The sequence below is a fragment of the Cyprinodon tularosa genome, unplaced genomic scaffold (genome assembly GCF_016077235.1).
Source record: "Cyprinodon tularosa strain WSP-4 unplaced genomic scaffold, ASM1607723v1 ctg461, whole genome shotgun sequence".
In the NCBI taxonomy this organism is placed as follows: domain Eukaryota; kingdom Metazoa; phylum Chordata; class Actinopteri; order Cyprinodontiformes; family Cyprinodontidae; genus Cyprinodon; species Cyprinodon tularosa.
This window is the reverse complement of record NW_024039187.1, coordinates 443,730-466,500: the sequence shown is the minus strand read 5'-3', so window position 1 is coordinate 466,500 and position 22,771 is coordinate 443,730. Positions and strand designations below refer to the sequence as shown.

Below are 22,771 nucleotides of genomic sequence, written 5' to 3'. Positions count from 1 at the left end.
TTGTTCACTAGTGAGGGACGGATGGAGCATGAAATCGATAAACGGATCGGTGCGGCATCAGCAGTGATGCGGTCGCTGAATCTGACTGTCGTGGCGAAGAAGGAGCTGAGTTGGGGGGCAAAGCTCTGGATTTACCGATTTAAAGTTGGGGTGAGGAGCTCAGTTACTCGGGAGGAGCTGGGAGTAGAGTCGTTGCTCCTCCTCGTCAAAAGAAGCCAGCTGAGGTGGATCGGGCATCTGTTCCTGACACCTCCTGGTTGCCTCCCTTGGGACGTGTTCCAGGTATGTCCGATTGTGAGGAGGCCTTGTGGAAGGCCCAGGACACGCTGGAGGGACTATGTCTCTGAGCTGGCCTGGTGTCGCGTCCGGGTCCCCCCAGAGCAGCTATAGGAGGTGTGTGTGGATCAGGAAGTCTGGGCATCTCTGCTTAGACTGCTGCCTCCGCGATGGATGGATGGATGGATGGATGGATGGATGGATGGATGGATGGATGGATGGATGGATGGATGGATGGATGGATGGATGGATTTTATCTCTCAAACAGAATGATCAATAGCAGCTCAGAGGCTCCGGACACAAAGGCCCGTTTCCTGCTTTGCTGAGGTTTCCTTAGTAAAGTCCCTGAAGCTTAAGATTCATAGGCGTGTCTGAACAGGTGATGCCATTATGGATGTTACTGTAGATAAAAGTAGAAAATGCCCAATAATTCAGACCTTCTTACATCATTTGATGTCAAACTGCCACCTACATCCAGGAGCAGCAAATTATAAAAATCTGCAGTTTGCTGCATTAAAGATTGTCTGCAGTCAAGCATTAGGGTGTCAGAGTGTGAGAGGGAGGCTCATAGCCTCTGCTCCCCCTCCATCATCCAGGGACTTCACAGTGAAACAAAGCTACGCTGCCTCCCTATTGGCCAACAACATGTTTGTGCACGTGTGTGTGTCTGGGTGTGTGTGTGTGTCCAGGAGGGAGCCAGGCGTCTGCTCTCATTATTGTCTCCTTCTGCATCGCTGACTCTGACACTTAGCAATGGCTTTATTCTGTTTTGCAGCCTCTGTCTGTTGGGATAATGAATAATTAGGCTAGCACCACAAAACACATGAGTACCACAGGGAGCAGGAGTCAGACATGTCTGCTCAGAGCTCCCACCTTTGAGATGTTGATTTTAGTTCATGCTTTATTTGGTGCCACCCTGCTAGCACCAGACTGGGCCCACTGTTGACTCCAGAACTGGCTAAATACTTCGTGGCTTAAACGAATTATTGGAAACAATACATTTTGCCTTATATTAAGGCAGAATTTTCAGTGTAGTCCTGTTTCTCTGACTGGGACTAACTGGATGTGCTCTCTGCATCCTCTGACATGCACTGAAAAAAAAATAGAGGTTGACAGAACTTACATTTTCTAGGCAACGTGATGCATTTGGTTTTTTGAGTTTTCCTTACTTAAATTCACTGTGGTTGAGTTTACAAAGATTTTTGAGTTCTGCCAACTTAGGTTTTTGGAGTGTTACATAGAAATTTTGAGTTCTACCAACTTAGGTTTTTGAGTTTCACCTTTAAGTTCTGAGTTCTATCAACTTTGTTTTATGAGTTTGACATATAGATTTTGAGTTCTACAAACTCAGATTTTGTAGTGTTATCTGCAAGTTGAGTTCTATCAACTCAGTTTTTTTAGTCCTACCAATCGTCTTCACTACCAATCATTCAACACACAAAAAATTATGTTAATACAACATTTTTATTGCTTCAAGCCAAACATTGCATAGATACAGTATAAAACCATGTTCAACAACATAATCTTAACTGCACAGATCAAAGTAACATGACACTGGACCAGAATGTTCTAGATTCGTAAGAGTGATGATGAGGGAAAAAACAGTAAGACACCATTTTAGTAAGAGGAAAACACACAGGTAATTTTTTGTGAAGTAAGTGTATTAACATATATGAAAAAATAACAGTTTTACAAATTTGGACGGCCTTCAGTTTGTTTTTTTCAATTGTAGTCTCTTTAAATTGGGTGCACCCTTTTAAAAAAAATAAAATGAAATAAAATGTCTTGTTTCCCAACGGAAAAAGAAAAAGGTTTTCCCTTTTTATCTCTGAGTTTTTCTTTTTAGTCCTACCACTCCGACAGGACGATGAATGCAAAAAAAGAAAGTCCTCTTCAGTCCAAATCCTTCTCTTCAATCCAAATCCAGATGTTCACACGGTTGGCTCGCCATCTCCATTTAAGGAGAGAATCCAGAATCCAGGGTATCCAAAAAACCCAGCCTGCATAGCACAACAGGGCTTAGTTAAATCCATTCACTTCTTTTTCTTAACTGTACAGTTTATATCTCTCCAAGTATGATAAATTTCAGTGTGTAATGTAACTTTTCTAACTCATTACGAATTAACTGCTGCATTACAGGGTTAACATATAAAATGTTAATGTCACTGTTTTTCTTGTAAAGCAAATAAAATCATGAAAGCAAAAAATCCACATGTAAATAATGTAAATAACAGTAAATACCCACATCGGATTAAGAAAGTAAAATAATGTAGTCTTGTAATATTCTGTGCCTGAGTGCAAAAACACTGCACTACATAAAACAATTTAGAAATTTCATAAGTTATTACTCTCAACTTAATGTCTCTTTTCATTTGTACAATGAAAATAACAGGCACTCTTTTCTCTATGCATAAACACTCACCCGCACATGCGCGGCATAAACACGCACGCGCACACGCGCATTATACACGTGCACGTGCGCTGCTTTTCCTTTCATCAGAACGTGAAAAACATGTGAACTCATGCTTCAACTCGGTGGCAATACACCACAAGGGAATGCTAACTCACGGAGCTAACCGCTAACTGTCTGTACTTTGCAGCACTCACCGGGAAAACTGGTAAGGTCCCAGGGTCGTTCCTCCGTGGTTCTCCAGATGCATAAAATCACAATGTCCGCCAATCTTCTCAAACACGAGGGAAAAAGGCTGTGCCCTTGAAGAAAGGGATAGGAAACCCCGTACCGTAGTGGGCGTGTCCATGAACATAAGCAGTGCGCATGCCCATGAGTTTACAGTTGAGGGAACTCAAAAAATCTTGTATAGGCGATTTGAAACTCCTTGTTAAACCAACTTCTGAGAATTTGAGTTGGGCAAACGTGTATTTATTTGTTAGATGTCAAATTTATATTTCTGAGTCGGATTACAATACAATTGTGTGTTAGAACAACAATTGCCATTTACTTTTTTAACAGTGTGGGAGCTGGCTCGGAGCTCGTCTGCCTGGCTGTGTGTTTCCTGGACGGGGCCGCCTGTGGAGCTGGTTGACAGTTGCCTTTTGTATCTATGCTTCTCTTTGTATCTCTGCTTCTGTCTCCTTGAACCCTAGTCGGCCTCAGCAGATGGCCGCTCACACTGAGCCTGGTTCTTCTGGAGGTTTCTTCCAGTTAAAAGAGAGTTTTTCCTCTCCACTGTCGCTACAAGCATGCTTAGTGTGAGGGATTGCTGAAGAGTCAATGAGTCGATGCAATCAGCTGGTTTTCCTTCGAAAACTTTGAATCAATCTGACTGGATGATCTGGTTTAACTGTAAAATGCCTTGAGATGACATGTGTTGTGAACTGACGCTAACTGAATAGAATTGAATATTACATGTTTGTTTAGAACCTTGATTATTCAATGTGAGTTTATCTAGATGTGCCAGGGTTTATGTTTTATCTTAGTTACATGTAAAACCTGATTGATTATCTATTTTTGTAAAAAGTAACGCTGATCTGCACCCATCCACTAACGTTCTCCTCATCCTGCTTCTTCGTTGCAGACTGCCCTCAGGCAGACGGCGGGGAGAACAACCTCCCGATCAGTTCCAACGGTGACGACTCAGAGGAGACTCAGATGAGGCTTCAGCTGAAGAGGAAGCTGCAGAGGAACAGGACGTCCTTTACACAGGACCAGATAGAAGCACTAGAGAAAGGTATTCATCACATCCCACAGTCCAAAGACATTAGCTGGGTTTCTGCCGTTTGAGATCAAGTAAAAAAAAAAAACTTTTATCACCAAACTGGGAACTTCACATTTTTCACTCAAACTAGATCTGATCAATTCTGGACTAAACCAGCCTTCTTCAACACAGCAGCAATTCAAAAGGTTAACTTACATTTTTGGATTGGTTAGGGAATAGCTAATTTAATATCTCTAACAAATAAGTTAAAAGCATTAAGTGCCGTAATCATTAAGCCTGCATGAAGAAAAGTCATTAAAATCCTAAGATAGAGATCTCTATCTCTATCTTTGTTAAGCACAGAAAATCTATTAGCAGCTAAAATGGTTTCAGAAACTTCGGTCCAAAATCCAGCTTGATTATTTCCTTCTGCATTTTAAGTAAGGTTAAAAAGAAGGAGGGATTTCTGTATTTACAGAGTTTCTCCAATAACCTGCGCCTATCAAAGCAGATGTCTCCTTAAGGTCTGGTTATCCTCCCGCAGCAGTGTGTCGCAGTGAACTTGTCGCAGAAATTTTTGATTTCTGCCCACTATTGAAGCGTGGTCTGCGCTATGCTATTCCACGCCACAACACCAGAGGGCCACACATTTATTTTGTCTTTTGGTACTGGAGGTTAGAGAACATAAAAAAAAACACACATATTTCACATCACGTTTGTTACGTGTCAGAAGACCTTCCCATTCTGCATCTGATTAACCTTAATTTAAAAGCAAACAAGAAAAAAAGTAGTGCTCTCACACATCAGCTCAGTTTGTATAGTGTGTTTGTTAGCATGTAAAGGACATGCCCAGAAAAGTGTTTAATGGTCTGATCAGTGCTTTAGCAGACACTCGTTAGGGTGGTCAGTTATGTACTTTGTTGGCTGCGCCACACAAGAGGAAGGACTGAGAGAGAGAGACAGAGAGGGTAGGTGGGGGGAGAAGAGGAAAAGTGAGGCAGCAGCGATTTCTTCACATGATGCGGATACCCTAGATAGAAGCTTCTAGACTCTTGAAGTCCCAAATAGTCATTGCTCCATCAATGCTCGTGGTGCAGAATTTGTGGCACTCCCTTTTGTCACCCACATAGATAGACACTTGGGTGATGCTATTCTGGTGCAGCGTGTCCAGGCTTGTGTTGCGGTCCTCAGTGGTAGCTCTCTTGTCCATGTCTCTGAAGCGCTCCATGGCAGACATATTCCTCTGGATGCTCTGTTCGGGGAGGTCAAGCTTCGACACAAACACCAGTGCTCCGCCATCGTCGCAACGGAAGACCATGGGGCAACAGTCGTGGTCCGCAGCTACTAAACTGTTCTCAAGAGACAAAAATGACACTGAGGAGAGGCAGAAACTCTGTCTTCAGCTGTGAGGGACTGGCAGTCTTAGAGCTGTCGACCACAGTGACGGTGCTGTCATGGCTGACCCAGGCCAGACGGTTTCCAGAGGTTGAGAAAGAGACGGAGTTGACATATCCCCCTCCACCTGCTCCACCAAACTCTGCTAGTACAGCGGCGAATGGCATTTACTGCCCCAGGGTGTTTGGCCTGGTTGTTCTTCTACCTCTTTAATGTACGCTGAGAAAACCCTGCACTTGAAGTCACACGAGCCGGCAGCCAAGAGGACATTGTTGGGAAGTCAATCTAGACTGAGGATGGTGGAACAGATTGGCTTCTTCATGTGTTTGCTTACCCACCAATCATTCTCAGATTCAAAGTAGCAGACAGAGATAAGTCAAGCTCCACTGCCAATGGCAAACTTGTTCTCCAGCGTAGACCACTTGACAAAGGTGGCTGCCTGGTTGATCCTGAGGATGACCAAAGTGGGTTTGAACATTCCTTCCTTCTGAGACCACACCTAGGCATTATGGTCTGCCCCACATCACTATACAGTCACTTTTGGGAGCCCAGTCAATATCTGTGATGTGTCCATTGTGCTCCTTCAGCTCATGAATCTTCACCCACTGGTTGCCACTTTTCTTGTAGATATGAACTTCATGGTTATTTGGACTTATGGTGATTTGTGTCCTGTCATGGTTCCACGCATGGCAGGTGATAGGTTCCAATAGAAACTGATGAAGGGACATCTTCTCTGGGTGTGGTCCTTAAATGCAACTCTCGTCGGCCGAGGGTTGTTTCCTAGTGTGCGGTCTTGTTAGCCAGCGAGCTAAGTCACACGAGCCTAAGGGGTAAAGGACCGAGGTTAGATCAGAGGTGGACTTGAATTTGGGAACTCTGGTCAGTTGACACAAATTCGTCAAGGTATGTAGAGGGAATGTCAAGAAGACCAGGAAGGTGAGAGCGAGAGCATCCCCTTTCTCCCAAGATCTAATGTTGAATTTTGCACTGATAATAAATATCATTATATAAAGTGTGGTTTGTCCTGAACACGATATTACACAAAATCATTCTGAAGGTATTTCAACTACACCGAATGGATTGTTTTGTGGATTGTTTTGAGTTTCTGTATCAGAACATGTTTAGGACAGATTATTTTCTTTATTGCGAAGAAACAATTACCTTAAACCTTAGAGAGCGACTTATTCACCAAACCAGAGGCCAAAGGTTTGCAGAGCTGCCCCCAGCAGCAGCTCCAGCTGTCTAATAAGCTGGATAAGACTATAAACTGGCTACATCTGCTCCAGGTCATTATTCTGCTGGAAGCTGAAGCTTCGTTCTTGTCTCAAATCACAGGCAGGTTTCTGACTAGAATATTCATCTTTCTCTTAGTTTTTAGTCCCTCTTGTGGAAAAACATCCCCTCAGCATGATACTGCCTCCACCATGTTTCACTGGGGGACAATTACTTTGGAAGGTACAATTGTAGGTTAGATTATAGCAAAACAGGTGAAAACTTTTTCAAGGCACCATTAACCCACCATGATGGTTATTTGTTACAGGTTAGATATTATTGCTGTTCTTGGAGGTTTTAGTTTATAAAAGTTCTCTTGCTTGAAGTATAATAATAATGTTTTACCATGTTGATAAAGTAGACCAGCGTAGTGTGACCGACTCTAAGGGGTGGAAGCTAACAGCTGGCCAGACATGGTTTTAGTAGACTTTAGCTGTTTATTAGGTATTTAAAACTAAAAATGTTTATACTGTAGTTGGATAGGACAATTTGATATTTAATATTGGTGTAAAGCTTTGCTGACGACTTGTTCTATTTTATGATGTTTAATTCATCTGAAAAACATTAAGAGTTATTTAAGTCTGCCACCTGGACCAATCCGCATCATTTGCTCTGACTCTAAGAAAAATAGAGAAAACTTAGGAATGTTGTGTTTAATTGTCAGTTAAGGCAAAAATATGGTTTTGTAAGTTTCCTTGACTCCAGGTTTTAAATCAGCCACTGAGGGGCACTGATATAAGCGGCAGGCTCAAGCTAGATACCTAGCTCTATAATGTATGTTGTTCATCTGAGAAAAATTGCACCAAACATCTTACACTTTATGTCTTAGTTGTTCAAACTGTTTAAATCAGCTTACTGTAAAGGGATTAGCTATTAGCTTCCAGCACTCTGACAATGTGTTTACATTTTCAACAAGCTCAGGGTGATTTGGCATCTTTCTATTACAAGTAAGGAAATTATCACTGATAATATCTACAAGGACTTAAAAAAAAAAAAAATTATGCATGTACTTTTAATAGTAGGAAACTCCCAACAGAACCACTTTGAAAAGGGTTTTTAAAAAAAAGGGTTATTAACAATGGTTCAATAGGACAGTCATGTAAGCAAATTCAATAATTTCTTCAGAATCAAAATAGTGCAAGATCTAAAGAATGAAGATAAGATTGAGTGGGTCTGTGTACATTTTAAAGAAAGCCAATATTTTACTCTGTTTTGCTGATCATATAGACCACATTCTTTTTAAAGCCAGTGTTCTATCTTTTAACACAGAGTGAGATTGGACTGTATTTTACTGTTTGTTTTGAAACATGTTTATTTATTGATTAAAATGTTTCTTTTCTGTTTTAGAATTTGAAAGGACTCACTATCCAGATGTTTTTGCTCGTGAACGTCTTGCTAATAAAATTGATCTCCCTGAAGCAAGAATACAGGTAAGCTTTAGAAGCTGGAACTAAGTCTTAAACCAGACACATGTATTTATCGCAACAGGAATCTTCTTAGGAACAGGATAACTTTGTAGAAATTAATACCACAAGATTTACAAAAGCTTTAACCTCTGTTTATTTTTCAGTACTTTGGTGTCTTTAAATCAGGAGGCTAAGATTTAAGATGTCTGTGAAACCTGAGGTTTTGTCACTTTTAATTTAAGTTTGTTAGGCTTTTTACAGCACACTGCAGCAAACAAAAAACAGGAACCTTTATTCTCTAAAAGACAATTGGAAAAAATACAGGTGCTGGTCATAAAATTAGAATATCATGAAAAAGTAGATTGATTTCAGTAATTCCATTTAAAAAGTGAAACTTGTATATTATATTCATACATTACATACAAACTCATATATTTCAGATGTTTATTTTGTTTAATTTTGATGATTACAAATGACAACAAATGAAAATCTCAAATTCATCATATCAGAAAATTAGAATATTGTGAAAAGGTTCAAAATTGATGGCCCCTGGTGCCACACTCTAATCAGCTAATTAACTCAAACCACCTGCAAAAGCCTTTAAATGGTCTTTCAGTCTAGTTCTATAGGCTACACAATCATGGGGAAGACTGCTGACTTGACAGTTGTCCAAAAGACGACCATCGACACCTTGCACAAGGAGGGCAAGACACAAAAGGTCATCGCTAAAGAGGCTGGCTGTTCACAGAGCTCAGTGTCCAAGCACATTAATAGAGAGGCGAAGGGAAGGAAAAGATGTGGTCGAAAAAAGTGTACAAGCAAGAGAGATAACCGCACCCTGGAGAGGATTGTGAAACAAAACCCATTCAAAAATGTGGGGGAGATTCACAAAGAGTGGACTGCAGCTGGAGTGAGTGCTTCAAGAACCACCACACACAGACGTATGAAAGACATGGGTTTCTGCTGTCGCATTCCTTGTGTCAAGCCACTCTTGAACCACAGACAGCGTCAGAAGCGTCTTGCCTGGGCTAAAGAGAAACAGGACTGGACTGCTGGTGAGTGGTCCAAAGTCATGTTCTCTGATGAAAGTAAATTTTGCATTTCCTTTGGAAATCAAGGTCCCAGAGTCTGGAGGAAAAGAAGAGAGGCACTTCATCCACGTTGCTTGAAGTCCAGTGTAAAGTTTCCACAGTCAGTGATGGTTTGGGGTGCCATGTCATCTGCTGGTGTTGGTCCATTGTGTTTTCTGAGGTCCAGGGTCAACGCAGCCACATACCAGGAAGTTTTAGAGCACTTCATGCTTCCTGCAGCTGACCAACTTTTTGGAGATGCAGATTTCATTTTCCAACAGGACTTGGCACCTGCACACAGTGCCAAAGCTACCAGTACCTGGTTGAAGGACCATGGTATCCCTGTTCTTAATTGGCCAGCAAACTCTCCTGACCTTAACCCCATAGAAAATCTATGGGGTATTGTGAAGAAGAAGATGCAATACACCAGACCCAACAATTCAGAAGAGCTAAAAGCCACTATTAGAGCAACCTGGGCTATCATAACACCTGAGCAGTGCCACAGACTGATCGACTCCATGCCACGCCGCATTGCTGCAGTAATACAGGCCAAAGGAGGCCCAACTAAATACTGAGTGCTGTACATGCTCATACTTTTCATGTTCATACTTTTCAGTTGGCCAACATTTCTATAAATCCTTTGTTTTTATTGGTCTTCAGTACTATTCTAATTTTCTGATATGATGAATTTGAGATTTTCATTTGTTGTCATTTGTTATCATCAAAATTAAACAAAATAAACATCTGAAATATATGAGTTTGTATGTAATGTATGAATATAATATACAAGTTTCACTTTTTAAATGGAATTACTGAAATCAATCTACTTTTTCATTATATTCTAATTTTATGACCAGCACCTGTAAGTTTTAATCCTGCCTTAAAAGATCCCTATATCCAATTGTCTCTAAATGGGAGGCAGTTATATCTTCTGATGTCATGCAATGGATTGACATAATCATAGGGTAATACAGAGACACACTGGACAGACAACTCTGCACCAACACAGACCCACAGCTAGGAGTCATTTATACTAACCAACCTAACATGAATAGATCCGTCTGTGGTAGGATGCATGTGCGGATGTAACATGCAACCTCTGTGCAGAAATCCTCCAGGCTGGGATTCCAACCTAAGACCTTTCCAAAAGCAACGGTGCTTCCATATTTGCGAACCATGCCGCCTGTGGTCTGGAGTCCAGTGCTGTTCTCTGCCGTCTCAGAATAGAAGAAGCTTCAAAGCAAATTTGTGTAGATGTAGATTTTTTCCCATGCCTTTCTGTACAGTTCAGTTTAATCGTGTGAATGTGTGAATGCATGGGTGAATTACTAAACTTAGTGTAGTAGAGCGCTTTGGAGTGAAAAGGTGCCATATCAGTTTCAGCCATTCAGTCTAAATAATTTCTGGTACAGATTTAAAGACAATCTTGTTAATTCTGATTTACTTGACGATTCCCCTACTGACCCAGTACATGATAGTATAGTTCAGCCCCTTTTTTTTCTTTAACAGAGGAAAACCTCTTCTGTCTTTAGAGTGTTAAAGTGCAAACAGGGTTGGATGTAACTCAGGTTTTCTTTTGGTTTGTCCAGGTTTGGTTTTCAAACAGACGTGCGAAGTGGAGAAGAGAGGAGAAGTTAAGGAATCAACGACGGCAGGTTTTGAATACCTCAAACCATATTCCCATCAACAGCAGCTTTAGCAGCAGCGCTTATTCCTCTCCACCTCAGCCTTCTGCTCCAGGTACCAAATACTATGAACGCTTTGCTACATCAAACTCTACAGTGATAGAAACACTAACCTTATTGAGAAGTAATTTAGTCAGTTTGAATGTATCATTACCATAAAGACTGAATGCTAAGCTTTACAAGAAGGTGCTTTTACATTATTTAAAGCTGTGCATTGGCTGTGTGTTTCCTGGATGGGGCCGCCTGTGGAGCTGGTTGACAGTTGCCTTTTGTATCTATGCTTCTTTTTCTATGTCTGCTTCTGTCTCCTTGAACCCCAGTCGGCCTCAGCAGATGGCCGCTCACACTGAGCCTGGTTCTGCTGGAGGTTTCTTCCTGTTCAAAGGGAGTTTTTCCTCTCCACTGTCGCTGCAAGCATGCTTAGTGTGAGGGATTGCTGAAGAGTCAATGAGTCGATGCAATCAGCTGGTTTTCCTTAGATAGAAAACTTTGAATCAATCTGACTGGATGATCTAATGGACTGGAAAGTGAGCTGAGATGACATGTGTTGTTAATTGGTGCTATAGAAATAAACTGAATAGAATAGAATTTCCCTCTAATGAGGGTCAGTTTTATATTTTATTCCTGGAACAAATTTGTTTGTCATTAACACGATTTTTTGGGGTCAAATGTCACATCATGTAACAAAAGTATTTACTAGTTATTATGTCATATTTCATGAAAGCCTGGTATTCTATATATCTTAATTTTTTTTAATATCCACTGTTTATTTATTGGAATCGATTATGGAAATTTGAGGACATGTTAGCATCTAACGGACAGCAAGCCAACCCCACAAGCTTTCGTTCAATTCGATTCCATTCAGTTTATTTCTATAGCATTAATTCACATCACGTCATCTCAAGGCACTTTCCAGTTCACCAGATCATCCAATCAGATTGATTCAAAGTTTTCTATCTAAGGAAAACCAGCTGATTGTATCGACTCATCCAGAAGAACCAGGCTCACTGGGAGCGGCCATCTGCTGAGGCCGACTGGTGTTCAAGGAGAGATAGAGAGCGGTAAAAAAAGATGTAAAGATCTTTGCATCAGAGCGAAGGTGATTAAAACGTCACAGTAGCGCTACCTCTGCTAACACCTGTTTCCTTGTCATATTTTTACCTTTTGACTTTACAATGCAGGTTCAGTGGTGTGAATCTGTTAAAGGAGATGTCTAATCATCACTGTGGTAGATGTTGGCAAAAAAAAAGTGACTATCAATGTCACGTTTAATCAGTGTTGGGCACATTACTTTGAAAAAGTAATTAGTTATAGTTACTAGTTACTTCTCCCAAAAAGTAACTGAGATACTGAGTACTCCACAATAAAAGTAACTAGTTACTAGTAAAAGTAACTATTGCGTTACTTTTGCGTTTCTCGCCCCCATAATCCTCACCACCCAGCCCCCACCTTCTCGCAGTGTGTTTCAAAGCCAGCTGAAAAGAGCGGACGACAAAGACAAGAACCTGCCGAGAGTTTTGCATTTATTGCAACTCAACGTAAATGACATCAGGGGGGAACGCTATCTGACGGGCCTATAAACCCTGTCAGATAGCATTCACCCTGTCTAACATGGGAATATGAAATATGAATAATCAATATAAATAATAAATATGAATAATTAAAAAAATATTTAAAGAAATAAGACAAAAAGCTCAGTTTGGGTTAAAAACCAGTGCAAACAGGGGGTGTTTAACAATGACTTAGTATAGCAAATAGACTGATATTCTTTTCTCGGGTCTCTGTGAAGCAACAGTAAAGGTTTGGCTGCCAAAGTTAATGAATTTACTAATCTAGTTCATCCAACTAGAATACAGAAGCTCTGCACTCAAAGGCGAGCTAACCGGTGGCGGCTGGCGAAAAGAGGCTCTACCCACCCAGTGACCTTCATTAAGACATACAATAAAAAAAATAGTACATCTTATATTTTTAAGATGTGCAAGATAAATATTTCATCTTACAAGTAAAGCTGTTTTTTTCTTTCATTGGATTGGTGACGTATTTAAAAATATATACTTATTTATATATATATTTATTTATATTAATGCCAACAACAAAAAACATTATAAAAACACTTTATAAAAACAAAACATAATTTCATTTCCAGGTTTACTTTTTGTAAATAAATCTTGCCCTTCTGAGGCTTTGTGAAGGTAAATCTGTGTTTTGCATGATCCAATATTGAGTCACATACCTAAAAAAAATACTGATAATATATATATTTATATTCTTAGAATGTGTTTATTTAAGAGCAACTCTGCAAATGAACAAACATCTAAAAAAAGTAGACTATATTCTATTATTTTCCATGTGAGTCCCAGATTGTTCATTCCTCTTTGCCTTTTCTAAAAGGTGCTTTAAATGAGTCCTAGCTGTCTTTATCCATGCTGGCTCAGATCCTGACGTTTGATAAAGGGAAAGCAGAATAAAGCCTTAGCCTTGCTGCATGCAGTTAGCCTCACCTTGGAGCTAAACCAGGTCCTTGAAAAGGACCAATTGAACCGTCTCCATCTGTCTTTGGATGCTGATAAATTTTGATGTTTGGCTGATCAAGTAGAAAGGATTTCATCTCCAGCTTCTCTTGGTGAGTTTGCTTCCCTCCTGCGACTCGGCCTGTCAATCACCTGGACTACAACTGTGACATCAGTTCCTGTCACCTCAGGGCATAGCTTTGGTGCGCCCAGAGCTCTCCTATACTTCTGTATTGCAGAGGAGCTACTGCACATGGACAACTTTTAACCAAAGTCAATGGGAGTCAAAGATGTCAACGCCCTAGGGCGGAAATATGGCACCAATCTGACGAAAAACGAAACATCATTACTCGTCGTTAAAGATTAAATATTTATCTTGCACTTTAAAATCAATATATTTCAAAATATCTTAATTTTATAATTGACTTTTATTTTTTATGTCTTAATCAAGCCTCTAGCGCCCTCTATTGGGCAGCTGCCACTGCTTCTAATTTATAGCAGATGTGGCCTTCTATCATAGCTAAATTGTTTTTACACATTGTCTTATCCAGACTTCTCTTTTAATCACTTTATTCCTCTCTCTCTAGTGTCCTTTTCTTCGGGATCCATAATGGGAAGATCGGACCAAGTTCTATCCAACAGCTATGGCCTTCCAGCTATGCCAAGCTTTAGCATGGCTGCTAGCTTGCCCATACAAGTAAGATTTAATAGGACACACAGTGAGGACTATTGTTGTATGAATGATAATCAACTGTGTTGTACGTCTGCGCACTGCCATCATAAAGCTTTGTGACATTAAACAGGGTTTTTTTTTTTTTGTTTTTTTTTAAAGTTGCAATGAGGTACAAAGGAATATCGTCCAATGAGAAACATCATTTTCATTTAAATAGTCAGGATTAAGTTAAAATTAAATCTATTGATCTGCTGGATCTTTAACCTTCTCCAGAAGTTAGCCTCTTGCCAGTTGTCTAGTTGTAGAAAAAAAAAAAAAAGAAGGGGGATGGTGGATTTTTTTTTTTTGGAAGCATCCATAGCCTAATAAAAATAATCTATTAACCTAAAGCAATATGCATGGTCTAGTTGTTACATGTCAGTTACGCCGGTCATTGAACTTGACCAAGGCACCTTTCAGTAGAACTGCAGTCAGTCCCTCGACTGGCATGGCTAGCACTGCCCCTACATAGTTAGCATGGCTAGCACTGCCCCTACAATATGAGATGGTATGGGGGGATGGTGATTTAGGAAGAGGGATGACACCCCTCCTCACCCCCTCTCAACTCGTGTCTTGCCTCTGGCAACTCAGGCAAGACCTGTTTCGCGGCAGACTTTCCCGATCTACCGATCTAGCTTGTCCGGGTAATTCATCCGTCCTGTTTTGACCAAAACAATGATGTACCAATCACAGGAGAAAGACGCAAGTCACTCAGAGACCAAACTAATCAGAAATTCAACAAACAGTGCTTAAATTGGTCATCTTCATAATGACTGGCTGGTTGCTGGTGTTCTGTCAGATCAGCATACCCCATCAGACCAGCATACCCATAGTCAATAGGCATGTGCAAGACGTCAGATTTGCTTTTATCTTTTTAGTTTTGTACGTAAAATAGACTTTAAACTACTTCAACGGTAGTGTATCCATTTAGTCATGTATAAAAAATAATAATAATTAAGGTCAGATCGCCATACACTTAAAAAAACACTGTAAAGTAAGTAATTAAATAGTTTTTTAGTACATAACTAAAAGGATACATGCCCGTTGAGGTAGTTTAAAGTCAAATTTTTGTACAAAACTAAAGAGATAAACGCAAGTCTGACGTCTTGTGTGACTATATGTATGCTGGTCTGACAGCACACCAGTGTCTAGTTTACAAAGAATATTTTATAAATAGTATTTTATTAGTCTGTAAATAGGCCTAACTTGAAACAGCTACATTGCAATGCCCATCTCTATAGTCATTAGATTGTCAGCTCTGAGCTGCCGTAGCACAAGAGATGCCTACCTCCAAAAGTGGGAACCCCCTCCTATGTGATTATAAATCACATAAAACTATTTCTAAGGCGAGGCAAGCATTAAATATTTTATTGATCCCAAAGAGGAATCAAATGGTGTAGTAACACTTACCTGCTTCTTTTTTCAATGACTTGTTGATAGCTGTAGTCAGGAGAGGTCTTCTTTAGTGGTCTGTATTGCACTGCATCTATAGAAGCCTTCGACTGAAGACACTCTGTTGTTGTTTAGGTTTTCTGAAGAGGATTCTCTCTGTGGTCCACGATGTTCTTTATTGTTTTAAATAATTATTCTTTGTGAAACAGTCTCCAGGGGGTTTGGAGACTTAATTTTCCAGTCCTCTTTTAATCTGTCTGCTGGTATCAACAGATAACCTGGCAAAGGGACTCTGATGCCAGGGATATGATTCTGCAGCCATGTTTCAGTGAAACACATAATACTGCATTCTCGATATTCTGGCTGGGTCCTTCCTAGAAAGCAGCCATTTGTTGACTCCTTCCTGCTTGGAATGACTCAATGAAAGGGCTTGAGTTTCCTCCCCCTCTTTCTTCTCCTTGCTCCTGCTCTGCATCCTCTGCACCTCCTTTTTAACACCAATGGGACTTGCAGAAGTATTATTTCTAGTGCTGTCAATCGATTACATTTTTTTAATCGCGATTAATCGCATCAATGCCTGAGTTAACTCGCGATTAATCGCATTTTAATCGCACATTTTTTCCTGATTGAAAATCATTTAAATACTCTCGATGACATACAAAAAAACACATACAGGCTAGGTTTGTGCCAATGTTCTTTTTTTAAAATGAAAACAGGTCACAGATACTGATTTATGCCAAAAATAACAAATATGTAGCCATAATAGGGCCCTGAAAACAGGCTGATGTAAAAGACAGTCTTTACAGTTAATATAGTCTTTTGAACAAAGACAAGCATTTTACCCTACTGCTATAAAATGCAGTAGTTAACATTAGATGTTAATTAACCAAGGTAATAATGAACAATTTTCAATCAATACATCAAAATCAATAGACCGACATCACTAGATGGAGGTAGTCTTTTCAGCCTCTTAACAAAAATGAGAACACACACACAAGCACCCACCCACCCACACACACACACACACACGATACCGACCTGTGGCGTACACAGACGGCAGCAGATTCCATTTCACCTCAGTAATCTGTTTTCTCAGCGTATTTCAGGTTGCTACTAGTTACCAGACACTCAACTTGTTTGTTGGTGGTGGGGCTTAAAGAAAAGGCACTAGCGTCACCCAGTGTATGAGCGTCTTTTTCCCTTGAGGAGGTCCGCTCTCAAAGCCTATGAGAAATGCATACACTGGGGGAAAATAGCCCCGCCTTCCCGCAGGCTGCAGCGGGATGTACTTGGAAAATTGTACCATAAAACCACATAGCGTTAACGCGTTAACGCGATAATAACGCGATAATTTTGACAGCACTAATTATTTCTAAACTTTTTCAGATTTTAATGAGTAATCCATCATAACAAAAATCCAAAAATGAAACGATATTTGCAAAAATTATTTTAGGTTTACAGTATCACCTGAGAATATTCTTTTTTTTTTTTTTAAAGAACATAAGAATCAGGAAAGCAGAGCTACTCCAAGTTGCAGTCAGCAAGTCAAAAATGTGTTGTATTGTTTGTGTTGTATTCAAGACTGTGTTCTCTTACCTCATTCTATCTAACATGCTGATGTCTAATAGCCACTTTGTTGCTTTGCTACCACACACTAGAACCCTCAGATTCAGGTGCTTTTACTCGTTGCTATCTGCTTATCCAGGACTGTGTCACAGGGTCGGTAATCACAGCACTCTCACCTCTACCTCTAGCTCCCTGTGGGAGGTGTTTGACACACCTCCCAATCGAAGAATTTAGGGGGCATCCAAAGAAGATGTGGATGAGAAGAGGCTTTATTCTGAGTCTCTCCCTGATGACCAAGCTTCTCGCCCTCGCTCTTATGCTACATTCAGACCGTCAGCAGCAGATGCAGCAGAGGAAGCAGGTTTACATGCAAAGTTGACGCGCATCAAGGTGCAGCAAAAGGTTCTGCAGCGCATCTAGAGCAGCAGGAGCAGCAACTCATGAGCTTCTGACAATCTGAGGCGCTTCATAAGCAGCAGCTGTTGGAGTTGGAAAAAAAGATTTTAGCTGCTGGACGCTCCACATCAACCAATCAGAAGCAGAGCGCTATGATCACTCCTCTGAAACAGTTTATTAACGCCTAAATTAACTTAAAATGTAGAAACCTGCCGGCAGAAAATGTTCGCTTTTATTATCCTGGTGCCTGCAGTTTGGATTACGTACGTAAAAAAAAGCTAACATCTACTTCCAGCCGCCACCAACAGTAGGGGAAAGCCCCCATAGAGGCAACCGGGCCTCAGGCAGCTGCTGCTGGGGATTCCCAGTGACAGCGCACCGCCGGTATGTGGGGGTCTGAGCGGCTCCCACAGAGAAATAATCTTTGAAGGCAGGATGGTAATCTGGATGAACTGACTGCACAGACCATGTTTTCAGGAGGACTTTCTCACTTCAACATAGATTCAACTACTTTTTACCACTGATCACAGCTAATATAGCTGCCATTGTTCCAGGCAAAGAAAGGATAGCTTCACCCTACGCGCATCAGACCCACTTTACCACCAGCCGCGCATCAGAACTAAACTGGTACAAGCATCGAAATTGAACCAGCACACGCATTTTTGCTGCTTATGCTGCGTGTGCTCTAAACGTAGCATAAGGAAGCTCCCAGCTACCCTGCAGAATAAGACAATTTCAGCCTGATGTAACAGGGATCTTGCTCCATTGGTCATGATCCAGATTTTAGACCGTAGGTGACAGTATGCATGAGCAAAGCTGATCTACAAGCCAGATGCAACTTGTACTGCATCTTTAAATTGAGTAAAGGAGCAGCTTTTAGTGTTTGCCTTCATGGATACGAAGAGCATAATGCTGAGCATCAAAACATACAAAACACTGGGAGAAACGGAAATGTAGTCACCTACGAATGCAATTTATCAAACCTGAAATGCAGCTTGTGTGTTGAAACTTAACATCTATAAAAGCCTGTAGTCATAAAGGAGACACAGGAAGAATAACAAAGAGAAATAATAATACAATACTTCATATGTTGTCTGTGGAAAAAATGAATCAGATTATTATTACTGTTAGTCCAAGTATCTTCCCACCACTTCAGTGCCACAGCTTTGATATATATTTCTGTTCTTTTTTCAGGCATCAAACCATACCTCTTATTCCTGCATGCTTCCCAGCAGCCCCTCGGTAAACGGTCGAAGTTATCAGACATATACTCCACCTCACATGCAGCCGCACATCAGCAGCCAGCCGGTGACGTCCTCTACAACATCTTCAACAGGTAGGAAGCTACAGCAGGGCTGCCTTTTTGGATGACATGAATTAGAACTGACCCAAACTAGAATTCCTCCACCTCATCAGCTTTTCAGCAGCAAAAAAAATGTAAACAAGAAAAGTGTTGAATTTGGTTTTAAAGAAATTTATTTATTTATTAGATGTTTTCTGAAAGTCTTCTTATAGTTTCTGAGCAGAATTTGGCACTTTTTGTGTGTCTTGGTGATTTATCTTTAAATCAAGTCTTGGAGTCAGTTAGGCCATCCGCAAAGCTTCCTTTAAAGATTCAAAGACCCGAGTCCCGTAAAGACAATCTGTTAACGTCATCCAGTTAGTTATCCATCATCTAGTTCTTCAATCAGGTCTACATCCGTGGCGGCTGAGGGAGTTTTCTCCAGGGGGGCGCTATAACTTCAAAATAGAGGTACACCAAAAACCAATCAAATGTATACTATGGTATCACACCAGTATAGACTTAGACAAACTTTATTGTCGTTTTGTATACACTCTTTGTATAAAAAACTAAATTTAGATGCACACAGCTTTTCAACAGTGAATGAGCTACTTAACAGTGAAATGAACATTTCAATTTATAAAGTGCAGTGGAGATCAGAATGTAAACAGTGAGGGAGAGAAGGAAAACCAGTGTATAAGTCATGGTGCAAAAGGCAATGATATGGAAAGGTACATGCACCAGGAAGATTAAGTTGTGTTTTATTTAAAGGGATTATGAAAAAAATCAGCCACGTTGGTAGAGCAAATATGATGTTTTCTAGTGTGATGCAGAGTATTGATTAGAGTTTCAACAGTTCATCAGTCTGATGGCGATGGGGAAGAAGCTGCTGCAGAGCCTGCTGGTCCTGCATTGAATGCTGTGAAGCCTCTTCCCAGAGGGCAGCAGGGAGAACAGTCCATGGTGGGGGGGTGGGGGGTCATTGATGTGTCTTTTTCTATCTCTGCTTCTGTCTCCTTGAACCCCGCCTGTGGAGCTGGTTGACAGTTGCCTTTTGTATCTATGCTTCTTTTTCTATGTCTGCTTCTGTCTCCTTGAACCCCAGTCAGTCTCAGCAGATGGCCGCTCACACTGATCCTGGTTCTGCTGGAGGTTTCTTCCTGCTCGAAGGGAGTTTTTTCTCTCCACTGTCGCTACAAGCATGCTTAGTGTGAGGGATTGCTGAAGAGTCAATGAGTCGATGCAATCAGCTGGTTTTCCTTAGATAGAAAACTTTGAATCAATCTGACTGGATGATCTGGTAAACTGTAAAGTGCCTTGAGATGACATGTGATGTGAAATGGCGCTATAGAAATTTAAAATTAAATTAGAATTAGAATTTAATTGATTTGCAGTTTAAATTATCCAAACAGGCAACAGAAGCACGTCCACAAACAAAATCCAAAACTAAAATCTAGGAGACATTGGGGAAAACACAAACGAGGGTTAAAATAGTAAATGGTAACTGATCAGGAGGTGTATATATGGGAGAGAGAAACAAAGACCAGGCTAATCAGCAGATTGGGAGCAGGTGTGGTGAGAGGAGTCTAGAAGGGAGCTAGGGGAAAGGAAACTGACACAAGAGGGCAGCAGAGGGAAAACAAGAAATACCAAAGAGCGCCGAAGCATCAAAGCCGCTTGACCACAGTCTGATCCAGCATTGGAATTTCTACATTTGCACAGTTTTTACTCCCCTAAAGCCTTTGGTGTGAACACGGCATAAGAGATAAAAGTATTGGCAGTGTTGGGAAAGTTCTCTTTCTACGTGAACTAGTTCAAAGTTCAGTTCACACATTTTAAAATTCACTAGTTCAGTTCATAGTTCATAATTCAAAATTTTGAACTAAGTTCACAGTTCCAAAAAACGAACTAGTTCATAGTTCTTTTTTTCATTTTTTTTTTCATATATTGCTCACTTACACCATAGCCTATTGTAGAACCACAGACAGCAATTATTTTATCAGTTGTAACACTGAAACTGTGCGTCAGATTTCATCTTCATATCCAGTTTTGAATCCTTATCCAACCAGGGTTTACATTAGCATTGAGGGGAGAGCATTTCCCCATTGTGGCTTTGACGCTTTGTTGCTGTAAATTCACTTCACTAGTAGCAGCTGCAGCTTTCACCCTTTCAGTATATTCTCAAAAACATCAGGATAAATGTGCTGCTGGAATGGTCTTTTTTATGAGTAATTATTAAAAGAAAAACAGGAAAGTAGTCTTTAAGGTGCAAATGTTTTTTAATTTTAATAATTTTTTCCATTTGAAATTCCATTTCAGTACATATACCGTTTCAGATTTGCTTTGGATGTTACTGAAGTGCGGATTTTTATACTGAAAGCCGGCGGGCAAAGTTTGCAGAGAAATGTAAACTTGTTGCCATCATCCTCACCGACCACCTTTTCATAAAACTGTTTTAAGTGATCATACTGCTGCTTTGTCGCCCCCATGCTGCTGTGGCTTCCACGCTGCATTTTGTTTTGATGACGCACGCGGCTGTAGGCTACGACGCTGGTAGCTGGTGTTGCCAGATTGGGTGTTTTTCCCGCTACATATTAAGGCCTGTTTACGGTGTGATTTAGCCGGGGTTTCGCCTGGAGGACTCTATAGAAATCTGGCAACCTATTGAACGGAGTTGAACTGAGAGAGCGTGCCGTTCACAGACACCAGAATGAACGAGTTCACAATAACGTTCATCAGGCACTAATACAGTACGTTCAATTCACGTTCGCCCAAAATATGAACGAGTTCATGAACTTTCGTTCATTGAACGCGTTCAGGCACAACACTGAGTATTGGAACCTCCTGGCATTGCATCCTAATCTGCAAATGAATCCAGCACTCCTCAGCCTCTCAGTCTGAGTCAGTAGTAGATTGCTAGAAAAGTGACCAGAAGGTGTTCAGTTTTTTCCAGTCGCATCACTTTGAAAAACAAGTGACAGAAATTCAAACTTTTAATGATGTTCTAATTCTTAGTTATGTTATCTACATGCATAATATTGTTTTAATGGAATGGTAGGAAAGCCTGGTCGTTTAAAAGATCTGGAACCAACATGGTAGCGAGGAGTTTTCCTAAAACTTGGTCTGTTTGGTTTTTGCAGGTCTGATTTCTCCTGGGATCTCGGTTCCAGTCCAAGTTCCTGGAGGCGAAGCAGAAATGTCACAGTACTGGCCTCGCCTGCAGTGACGCTGTGACTCGGAGTCTGGGAATCCTCGAGGGAGAGCTGCCATCTCCGCTTCGTGTCAGAGCACAGGTTGAAGTTCGGCACAAAGGACTGTTCTGCTCCGGATCACAGGAGTTCAGTTCCCCTGCAGGAGCAGCACCACAAGCCCATGACTGATGACCACCCTTTGGTAGCGGCAAGCGTTGGAAAGAAAAATGGTTTTCAACAAACATGGACCTTCCACTGATTTTAACTTTGATGCCATTTGATCATCTTTACATTCTGCTGAATTTGTATTTCTGTCTGGATAAAAAAGACCTTCATGAAACTGGAAATCTACTGTCTGCTGTGTTTCTTTTTCTCTTCACCAGATTGCAAAAAAAAGCCTGAACTTCAGACATGTACAGGAATTTCAGATAAACAGTTGTTCTATATGTTTGGTATTGTAAACCATAGCATATATGTGAACAAGCATGGGTCCGAATTTGAACTAAATCTTTTCTTAATTTGATTCCAAAGCTTCAGTGTCCAAAAGATGTAAAGTAGTTTCCGATTTCAAATGTGAAAGTGTTTGTCTCAAGTGTTCTGGGAGGGTTTTCCATAATAAAGCTCTAAAGTTGTATTTCTGTGTAAAGTTTCATAAACAGAGAACTGAATGTGTGCAAACAAGAGTTCAGCATCGTTTTTAGCTCTGAAGCAACAGCATTGCTTCTAGAAAGGCTCCTCCAAGCAACCAGTGACCCTCTGAGCTGATATGGTTTGGTTTTGTTTAATCGGGTATTGTGTATGCAATTATGGAAAATTACAGAGATATTTATGTATTTTCATGTGAATTACAGTTCAGAAAAAGCATTAAAACAATGAAAACCTGATACTGGGTGGAAAAGGCTACGTTCACACTGCAGGCCTTAATGCTCCATTTCGATTTTTTTGTGAAATCCAATTTTTTT

At 40.6% G+C, this 22,771-nt stretch overlaps 1 protein-coding gene and 1 pseudogene across 2 annotated transcripts in view; one reads left to right on the top strand and one right to left on the bottom strand.

Annotated features, from left to right (window-relative positions):
- LOC119793846 (paired box protein Pax-6-like) overlaps positions 1-22,443 on the top strand; it is a 48,803-nt gene extending 26,360 nt beyond the window's left edge. For both annotated transcript variants that reach the window (XM_038301118.1, XM_038301117.1), the window contains 6 exons: positions 3,813-3,965; positions 7,947-8,029; positions 10,665-10,815; positions 13,858-13,967; positions 18,531-18,672; positions 21,759-22,443. In XM_038301118.1, the coding sequence (XP_038157046.1) occupies positions 3,813-3,965; positions 7,947-8,029; positions 10,665-10,815; positions 13,858-13,967; positions 18,531-18,672; positions 21,759-21,844 (725 nt within the window). In that variant the 3' untranslated portion in view covers positions 21,845-22,443. The remainder of the gene's footprint in view (positions 1-3,812; positions 3,966-7,946; positions 8,030-10,664; positions 10,816-13,857; positions 13,968-18,530; positions 18,673-21,758) is intronic.
- On the bottom strand, positions 4,945-6,134 carry LOC119793847 (annotated as a pseudogene).
- Positions 22,444-22,771: the final 328 nt, after the last annotated feature.